Genomic DNA, 10,605 nt, shown 5'->3' with positions numbered 1-10,605 from the left:
CCTCTCTCATGGCCTTGGACTCCACTCTGCTTTCGTGGCAGCCTGCATCTCTGCATTCCTGCAGCCCCTCACCATCTTTCCATTTTTCTGCTCCTCCCCATTTCTCCACCTTCATTTTTCCTGACACATGATTTGGATTAGTGCCATAGAGCTACAGTGACAACTTCCCTCGCTCGTGTTTAGTTCACTTCTCAACTCACTGCAAGTTAGCATCTGTGTCGTAAAGCATTGACCTTACCCAAGGAGAGGGCTGGCTTTGCCTTCAGCTCCTGGGTGGTGATCTCAAAGCCCTTTGAGCATCCCGTCTGATAAGAGCATCTCTGTCTACCTGGGGACCTTGGCCACACTGGACAGTCTAACAGTGTGATTTATCATGGGGGCTTGGGGCCACACAGTATCAGCTTGACCTTTGGAGGGGGTGGAGACTAAAGGGCAACCACCATGTCTATGTGATGGAGCCTCATTAAAATTCCACACACAAGGCTTGGGGGTGGGGGGCTTCCCTGGTTGGTGATACTCCATGCATATTGTCACATGTCATTGCTGGGAGAAGTTAGCACTGCCCACACCTCCACTGGGAGGGAAAACTGGAAACTCCAAGTGCAGAGCCCTCCCGGACTCTGTCCTTGGAGGATTTCGATCTGTGTCCTTTCATTGTAATAAACTGTAACCACAAGTCTAACAGCTTTCAGTGAATTCTGTGAGTCTTTCCAGTGAATTATCAAACCTTGGGGACCCCTGAACATTGCAGCATCCACACACGTACACAAACTGCTGCATCAGAGGCACAACTTTCCACTTTCGAGGTCCTCTCCCATTCATCCTCTGTGACCTTTGACACTTTTATTGGCCCCCTTTTTTCTTACAATGCTCTCCTGCCTGGGCTCTGATGGCACTGAGATTAGCTGGCCTCACTTCTACTTCTCCGTCCTCATTTTCTCAGTCTCCTTTTCCTTGACCATTTCTTGTGGCTGCTTCTTATGACTTCTCCAAGTGATAACTAAACACACTGGGGTGGAAGCTCAGACCCAGATCCTTGTTGTTGCAAATCCCTGACTTGGTCCCCTGCACTGTCCCCTTGCTCCTTAGTCATCCTGACCTGTGTGAATAATTTAAAACCAGGTAAACTTTAAATATGTATACTTAGTATATTCTAGATACATGTCCTTTATTGGATAAATGTTTTGAAAATATTTTCTCCCAGTGTGCGGTTTGCTCCAAGTTTCTCTCTGTATCCTCCTCTCTTCTCTCATCCAGGCCCACAGCTTCCCCTCTCCTCTCTATGAGGGTGACACTCAGCTTACATCTACAGCTCTGACAGCCCTTCTGAGGTTCCAGTAGCCTGATGTACATCTCTGTGTGGCATTTGAACCCCGGAGTGGCCACAAGTGAACTCATTATCTTTCCCTGAATGTATTCCTCATATCGGTCAATGGCATTATTTTGCTAGTGCAGGAGAAGAGCAGCTTGCCCTGCAGACACTTGACCCTGGTCCATCACTGGGGTCAATTCAGCACTGTCCCCCCACTCCTGGTTTGCAGGCTGCTTGTCTGGCTTTAGCTGGGGTTCCCATTTTGGCTTAGTTCCTGTCTCCCTGGCTTCTGACTTGACACAGCCCCAGGCTCCAGTATCAGGTTCTGCCTTAGCTCCTGATTCAACCAGGATAGGTGACCCATCCCAGTTTACCTGGCCTGGTCAGATGTGGGGCACCCCAGACCATTCCTGGTAAGTCTCTGCTGCCCTGTTACTGGTCACCACCCTTCTCTCCAATCTACCCTGACTCCCCTACAACATACACACACACACACACACACAAACACACACACACACACACACACACACACACACACACACACACACACACACACAGAGTTAACATTCTGAGTACCGGCATGAACATTCCGAGATCTGGCAAAGCCTTTGGATAATAATAAGTCATCCCTGCATAACTAAGGAAAGTTTTCAGTCTTGGAGCTCCTACTGTGCACCAGCTGGTAATAAGCTGAGAGTCTGTTTCAACCAACATTAAAAGTACTTCTTGGGGTGTGTTTTGTTGTTTCTGTGTTTATCAACTACTATGTTTACATTTTCTTAATTTTATTTTCTAAATTAAAAGATCCATAAAAGCAATAATCTCTATCTCTATAAAACCCTATCTCTGGGACTTCCCTGGTGGCACAGTGGTTGAGAATCCGCCTGCCAATGCAGGGAACACGGGTTCGAGCCCTGGTCCAGGACGGTCCCCCATGCTGCGGAGCAGCTAAGCCCCTGCACCACAACTACTGAGCCTGTGCTCTAGAGCCCATGAGCCACAACTACTGAGCCCCCGCCTGCCACAACCACTGAAGCCCACATGCCTAGAGCCCGTGCTCCACAACAAAGACAAGCCACCGCTATGAGAAGCCCGCGCACTGCAACGAAGAGTAGCCCCTGCTCACCGCAACTAGAGAAAGCCCACGTGCAACAACAAAGACCCAATGCAACCAAAAATAAAATAAATAAACGTGTAAATGTATAAATAAATAAATAATAATACTTAAAAAAAAACCCCTATCTCCATCTCATAACAAGTATTAGCAGCCTGGAATATGTTGTTTCATACCCTTTTCTGTGTTCATTCACACACAAAAGCTTATCTACAGCTCTATGCAAATTTTGTTTGCTTGTTTCTACCAAAGTAGAATCATTCTATACATATTACTTTGCAGCTTGCTTCTTCTCTTCCTTTTGACAATTTAACACAGACATTCTTATAATTCAGTAAATACAGATCTAACTCTACCCTTTTTTTTTTTTTTTTTTTTGCAGTACGCGGGCCTCTCACTGTTGTGGCCTCTCCCGTTGCGGAGCACAGGCTCCGGACGTGCAGGCTCAGCGGCTATGGCTCACGGGCCTAGCTGCTACACGGCATGTGGGATCTTCCCAGACAGAGGCACGAACCCATGTCCCCTGCATCGGCAGGCGGACTCTCAACCACTGCGCCACCAGGGAAGCCCTAACTCTACCTTTTTTCCTTATGTATTCATACACACATATGCACACATAGAGAGATATACGTTTTACGTTTGCATAAATGGGATCCAAGGGATTGAAACTGGGAGCTGGGCAGTGAAAGCGCAGAGTCCTAACCATTAGACCGCCAGGGAATTCCCTCCAATTCTTCTTTAATCCCACAAATATCTGGAGAAATGTGGCATTCTCCTACCTCTATTCTCTACCTTGCCTCCTTGTGTAGGATGTGTTTTTATTAACGTGTGTATCCATAACCAAACAGTAAATTTATAACCCCATTAGTCCTGTGCCTTCTCCAGACTAGGAGCTCAACCAATGTCTGCTGAGTGAATGAAAGCTATACTATTATTCTTCCTGGTTTACACTGGGTTAAGAGGCTCAGAGCATTAGCTAACCTGCTCAAGAACCCACAACTAAATTTCAGTGGAACCAAATGTAAAATAGATGGTTAGTGGGAAGCAGCCACATAGCACAGGGAGATCAGCTTGGTGCTTTGTGACCACCTAGAGGAGTGGGATAGGGAGGGTGGGAGGGAGACGCAAGACAGAGGAGATATGGGGATACATGTATATGTATAGCTGATTCACTTTGTTATGAAGCAGAAACTAACACACCATTGTAAAGCAATTATACTCAATAAAGATGTTAAAAAAAAATTCAGTGGAGCAGCAGCTCAGACTCAGATCCCTGTCATTGTAAAGTCTGTATGCAGTTCCCTACACTGTCTTCTTGTGCCTGGGTCATCCTGATCTGTGTGAACAATTTAAAATCCAAGCCATGCAAACTTTAAAAATATATACTTGATATATTCTAGTTACAAATTCTTTGTTGGATGAATGTTTTACAAATATCTTTTCCCAGTCTGTGCCTTCCTTTTCATTTTCATAGCTGTCTTTTGAAGAGCGAAAGTTTTTAATTTTGATGAAGTCCTTTTTATTGATTTTTTTTTTCTTTTTGTACTTCATGCTTTCGGTGTTGTATTTAGCAAACGTTTGCCAAACCTAAGGTCACTATGATTTTCTCCTGTTTTCTTTTATAAGTTTTAAGTCTTAGTTTTCAGACTTATGTCTATGATCTATCTGGAGTTAATTTTTGTATTGATATATGGTGTGAGGAAAGGACTGAAGTATTTGGATTTTTTTTTTAATGGTTATCCAATTGTTCTAGCACCATTTGTTAAAATAGATTATCTTTCTTCCTTTGAATTTCCTGGTACCTTTTTGGAAAATCAACTGACCGTATATGTGTGGGTCTATTTCTGGGCTCTCTAATCTCTTCTATTGATTGATATATCTACCTTTTCACCAATACCACACCGTTTTGACTATTGTAGCCTTATAAGTCTTGATCTTGTAATGTAAATAGTGGAAATGTGTTCTGTTTCAAAGTCATTTTGGATAGTCTAGATCCTTTACCTTTCCATATAAATTTTAGAATCACCTTACTAGCTTTTATAAAAAAGCTGCTGGAAATTTGATCAGAACTACATCAAATCTGTAAGTCAATTTGGGAAGAACTGGCACCTTAACAAAATTGAGTCTCAGACCCATGACCATGGTGTAGCTCTCCACTATTTAAGTCTTCTTTATGTCTTTCAGGAATGTCTTAGTTTTCAGCATACATGACTTTCATGTCTTTTGTCAAATTTATCCCTAAGTACTTCATATTTTTGAAACTATTCTATATGGTATTGTTTTAAAATTTCTGATTGTTAACTGCTAGTGTACAGAAATACAATTGAATTTTGTATGTTGACTCTGATTCCTTCAGCCTTGCTAAACTCACTTATTCATTCAATAAAAAGACAAACAACCCAATTAAAAGATGGGCAAAAGATTTAAGGAGAAGCAGCGTATTGGCATAGCCTCAAAGTATCTCCCCCCAACTTTTATTACAAAGGGAAAAACAGTAACTTCACAGTGGAGAAAAATGATAGACACCACCACCATCCTGCAACTCTGTTTATTCTTATTTCAATACAAAAAGGTTTTTATAATGGGCAAAAGATTTAAATAAACACTTTACCAGAAAGAATATACAGATGTCAAATAAGTATGTGAAAAGACAATCAACATCATTAGTTATTGGGGAAACGCAAATTTGAAAACCAATAAGATATCACCACACACTCATTAGAACGGCTAAAATCTAAAAGTCTATCATATCAAGTGTTGACAAGGATGTGAAGCAACTGGAACTCTCTGATGGTGGGAATGTAAAGTGGCACAACTATTTTGGAAAACAGTTTGGCAATTTTTTAAAAACTTAAACATACATACAACCCAGACATTCGATGCTAGATACTCACCTAAGAGAAATGAAAGCATATGTTCATACAAAGACTTGTACATAACTGTTCATAGCATCTTTCGGGGAGGAGGGTAATAGTCAGAAACTGGAAAGAATCCAAATGTCCATCAGTAGGTTAATAGATAAACAAATTGTGGACTTATCCATACCCTGGAATACTACTCAGCAATTAAGAGGAACAAACTATTGATACATGTAACAATATACATAAATTTCAAAATAACGATTCTTGGTGGAAAGAGGGGGACAAAAAAGAGTACATCCTGTATGATTCTATTTATATAAAATTCTAGAAAATGCAACTAATCTATAGTGGCAAAAAGCAGATCAGTAATTGCCTAAGTACCGAGGTTTGGGAGGAAGTAAGACCGGATTGCAAAAGGGCATGAGTAAACGTTTGGGGTCGATGAATATGTTCTTGACGTGGTGATGTTTTCATGAGTGTTTATATGTATGTCAAACCTCATCAGATTGTATACTTTAAATATATGCAGTTTAATATATATTAATTATATCTCATCAAGCTATCAACATGTGTATACGTGGGCTCCAGGAACCCGTAGGAACAGTGTGGTCAGCTTAGGTATCATAAGATATTAAATCAGATCCAAACTAGGTGTGGGGTAGGGCAGATTTCACCAGTTGTGGAGAGGCAGGTAATAAGACAGTTATGATCCCCCTGTGGGTTTCCCAGAGATAGATTCCACGTCTGCAAACGGCATCCCTAGAACGTATAAAACAAGTGGTTTCAACGTTGCTGGGAGAGTTGCTAAGAGCTGAAGGAAGCAGGCAGGGTCCTGTAGTTTACTTCCTGGGGGAGGGTTTCCCTCTACCCTTGGCAAAGGGTTTTGCTGCTGCGGCAAGTGGGAAATCTCATTTTTAACTTACTCTTGAGTTTCACAGTGGAAGGTAACTCGCTTGAATCTTTCTCCACAGGGTGCCTCCAAACCACAGATTCCTGACTCCTACTCTGGTTTATTCTAATAAGAAGTAGGCTGATCCCTTAATCCCTGTTTAAAGGGCCGCTGTTTATTGAAGCCATAAACTCAGGGCAAAGGATCATAAATCACTCTTTAGCTGGGTCCAGAGCAGGAGGTGGGTACAGAACAGAATGGGCTCAGAGAAGTAAAGCTTAGGAAGCTTGTCTGTTTTCTTTGTAGGCAGACTCCTGTGAGCCCCTCCCCACCCCCACCCCATGCTGGGAACCTCCAGCTCCAGCCTCCACTCTTCTCCACTCTGCTCTGAGCCTGCAAGGAGGGGAGGGGGCAGACCTGACCCATCACCCTTAGCCCTCCTGCCTCCAGCTGGGTTTGGCCAGGGGGAGGCACTAGTAGGAAATGAGAGGAGGGGAAAGACAGAGATTGCGGTCTCCCGGTGACTGGTTTTCTACCTTAGGTCACAATTCTTGTCAGGTGCCTCCTCTCCCATGATTGGAGCAAAGAATCCAAAACTAGGTGACAGCTAACCCCATCCCAGAGCAACCCAAGGAGAGCCACTCCTAAGGCCTCCCCTAAGAACACAATCTAAGAAGGCGAAACCAGGGTTCTTGCTATGCAAATGTAGCCCCAACGCAATTCCCCTCCATCACGATGCCACCCTTAAATCCTTCTTCTACAGAAATTCTGGCCCCGACACTCCCTCCCCGCATTCCCTTTGTCCAAACCTATTCACAGAACCTCCCACGGGACCGAACTCTCCGCTCCTCGCTAGTGGAGGCCCTCGTTGTCTCCCCTACTGCTGGAGTCTCCGCATTGGTTCCCTCCCTTCCCTCTCGCCCCCATAATCCCGTCCATACAATGCCAGCTGGCAAAGCCTTCAGTAGCTTCCTAGTGCCTACCGAGGCCCACCCCCTCTTCCCCTTCTCTACTGAATGTGCAAATTTTTATCAAAAGCTCTTAGTTTCTTTTTTTTTAAGTAACGGCTTTCTTTGAGTTTCAAAAGCATTTATTTTAAAAACACCAAAATTGGCACTGAACGGAAAACTTTTAACTTTCTTCAGCATCTCCGCTAAGGATCACACTTCCCTCTGCCTGTCGGTACCCTGGCTGACGACTGAGCAGGATGGGAGGGGTGTCCCAGAGCCGGGGATAAATATAAAGTGTCTGAATACGTTCTGGCCAGATCCAGATGATGAGAGGTTTGGAAAGGTGTCGAGAAGTTTCCACTGACCCGACCCAGCCCAGCGCTCCCTGGTCTGAGAACATTACAAAAGGGATGGACAGGGATTCGCGGCAGGGGGAGGATAAGGAAGGAAGCAGAGGGAGCTGGGCGGGAGTCGCTACCCATGGCGGCCAGGTCTGCAACAAGCTGACCCAACCTGCGCAAGCCGGGCCTCGAGGCAGCACATCTTGGGACTCCGGCCGCCGAGCCGGTCCAACGCGCGCTCTCTCGTCCCCGGCCCGAAAGGAGTAAATAGGCCAGTCCCAAGCGGACCCGGATTCCCTGCGGGCGGTCCGACTCCCCGCCAGCTTGACTCCCGCCCACCAAGCCGGGATCTCGCAGCGGCCCCGACACTGGGAGAGCGCTGGTCGCGGGGAAGACTCGGGCGCCGGCAGAGCAGGGAGAGCGGTGCGCTGGGAGTCGGGGGAGGGGAGGGCGAGGGTAGGTCAGGGCCGCCCCAAGCCCCGCCCCAGGCCCGCCCCCGCCAGGGGAGGTGGGGCCCGGTGACGGACATGCCTCCGGGCCGGTCACGGCCGGCCTCACCGTCCCTAGGGCCCAGCCGGGTAGGGCGAGTCAAGGGGCTCTGGAGAGGGCGGGGGCGGACGGGGAAGCCTCTGGGCGGGGGCGGGGCCTCAGGAGAGTAGCAGTGCTCTCAGCCAATGGGAGGCGGGAGCCGTACCGTTAGCGCCGGATCCCAGTGGGTAGGGCGGGGCGGGCGGCGCAGAGGGGATCCCGGGGCTGCTGAGGGCCCCTGACTCGGCTCCGCGGGGCGACATGGACCGGATGAGTAGCTCCATGAAGCAAGTACCCAACCCCCTGCCAAAGGTGCTGAGCCGACGTGGGGTCGGCGCGGGGATGGAGGCGGCGGAGCGGGAGAGCTTCGAGCGGACTCAGGTGAGGACCGGGCGACCCCGGGTCGCGCATGGCTGGGGCATCCCGAGAGACGCAGTGTCCTGGAGCGGACTTGAAGAGAGTAGGGGTCTTGCAGACCCAGGAAAGGACAGAGCAAGGGGGCCGCGAGAGAGGGCATCTGGTGCGCAGGTCAGGGCGGTCAGGGAAGGTCGGGAACCCCGGGGGCACCCGGCTGGCCTGGGGAAGAGGGCAGGGCGGCTCCGAGGAGCTGACATGATCCGTGCGGCGCGACTGAGGGGAGCCGATCCCTGCGGGGCAAGGCAGGGGTCACAGGGGCGGTGAGAGGGGAAGGAACCCGAAAACGAGCCGAATGGAAGGCTTGCTCCTAGGCTGGGGAAGCTCACTGCGGGGGGGCTACTGAGGGTAGCTGAGGCTACTGAGGGGGCTACTGGCGGCCGAGAGTGGGGCGCTGGGTCGGGGATGTGAAGGGTGGGGAGCCCTTTCCTCCCCTCTCGATCGCTTCAGGGTTGTGCTGACATTCCCCCCACCCCTAGCGCCCCCTTCCTTGTGCCTCTTGCTTGGCTCACACCACCCCCAGCTGTCGGTCTCCGAGGGCCCGGCTGAAGGGGTCTGAGCGGTGAGAAGGAATGTGGGAAATGTGATGTGTGGCCGAGTTTGGAAGATGACTGGGGGCTGGAGGGGGCCGGCCCGGGGGCAGGAATTGAGGCTTTTAGACCAGTGGCCCCATGCCGGTCAAGTTGAGCTGCCCTGGGGTGCCCAGAACCCTGAATTGGGGTTTTGGTTTCATCCCCCAAGATGTGCCTGACAGCTAATAGGCAGACTGCCCCATTTGTCCAGCCTGAGCAGGGCTGGGGGCCAAAATTCCTCACTGTCGTCAACAAAAAGCCACAATCCATTTTTACCTCAGAGTTTTAATGCCTTGTGTATTGATTGGACTGAATAAAGCTGACATGTTTATGGTGTTCATTGGCTCGTTTGTATGCAAAATCCGTTTCCAAGGGCACAGCACCTCTTTGAATCCCAGGGCCAAAGCGGTATGGGCACATTTTTTCTTCACTCTTGCTCTCGGAGTGGAACCTTTGAAGAACCAGTGGGACTTCTGCTGCCAGAGGCTGGTTCTCCTGCTGTGTTCTGCTCCCCCCCACCCCCAAATACAGTACGGTGTGAGGGAAGGGCTTTGGGGTTTTAGATACAGATGGTGAGCTCCTGACTGAGTGTTCTATATAGAGAATCTTGCAAAGAATGAAGCTTTTCATCCCAGGGGACTTTCTTCTCTTCTTTTTCCAAGCCCTTCGCAGGTGTGTTTGGGTGATGTAGAGTAGGGAGTGTCCCCTTCCTAGGTCATCATCCTACCCCAGGTGGGATGGGAGAGATGGCTGTTCACTTCTGTCTCCCAGGGCCCAGCTGGGTTTAAGGTTTATTCTCTGACTTTGTGGATTGGACCCCAGAAAAGAAGGAAGCTACCTGTCTGCTGTGGGTATTATGGCTTCAACTAGCTGCCTGGGCACACGAGGCTTCTTGCTCCAGGAAACAGTGTGAATCTTTTTCTTTTTTTTTTTAATGGCAAAGGAAAATGAATGGTAATTCATTCCTTCTAGAGTCTCAAATAAGTAAAAACTGGAGCAATAGAGAAATACACGTAAGACTTTGACCCATTATAGTGATAGAAATTAGGTTTATGAAAGTTTCTCTAGCTATCCAGGGACAGCCCAATAAGAAGAGTCTAGGTCAGTGTTTGCCAGTTCCATTCTATGGAACACTGATAATTGGCCAAATTTGACCTAGTGGCTTGTGTGTGTGTGTGTGTGTGTGCGCGCACACGTGCATGTGTGCACATGTGTTGTGTGCACACGTGCATGCGTGCACATGTGTGTGTGCATGTGCGCGCGTGTGTGTGTCTGTGTGTGTGTAGTGTGGAGGGGAGGTAGAATGAATCAGGAAAAGAGAGTTTCTCTATTGTTGAAACTATTAGGGGAGTAGGAGAGTGAAGAAAAGGAAAGAGGATAATCCTGAAACCTCACCTTAGTCAAGCTGCAGAAATGTATTTTCTTTAATGACTACCTATGAAATGTATTACGAGATATAAACATGAGTTAGAAAAAAATTTTTTAATGAGTTAAGAAACCATGAGAATTAGCGACGTTAGAATGATAATTGTAACTAATTATTGTGTTTGGCACTGTTCTAAGTACTTTATTATATTTCCTTCTTTAATCTCAGTAAGGTCCTGTGAGGTGGTATCGATAAGGA

General features: G+C 47.5%; 1 protein-coding gene across 1 annotated transcript in view; it reads left to right on the top strand.

Annotated features, from left to right (window-relative positions):
• Nucleotides 1–8,243: 8,243 nt before the first annotated feature.
• Nucleotides 8,244–10,605, top strand: part of HIP1 (huntingtin interacting protein 1) — a 153,131-nt gene continuing 150,769 nt past the window's right edge. Inside the window, exon 1 of the mRNA XM_060032258.1 lies at nt 8,244–8,376. Coding sequence (XP_059888241.1) covers nt 8,257–8,376 — 120 coding nt within the window. The 5' untranslated portion in view covers nt 8,244–8,256. The remainder of the gene's footprint in view (nt 8,377–10,605) is intronic.

The sequence above is a fragment of the Delphinus delphis genome, chromosome 15 (assembly GCF_949987515.2).
Source record: "Delphinus delphis chromosome 15, mDelDel1.2, whole genome shotgun sequence".
Classification (NCBI taxonomy): Eukaryota; Metazoa; Chordata; class Mammalia; order Artiodactyla; family Delphinidae; genus Delphinus; species Delphinus delphis.
This window is presented reverse-complemented; position numbering and strand designations above follow the sequence as displayed.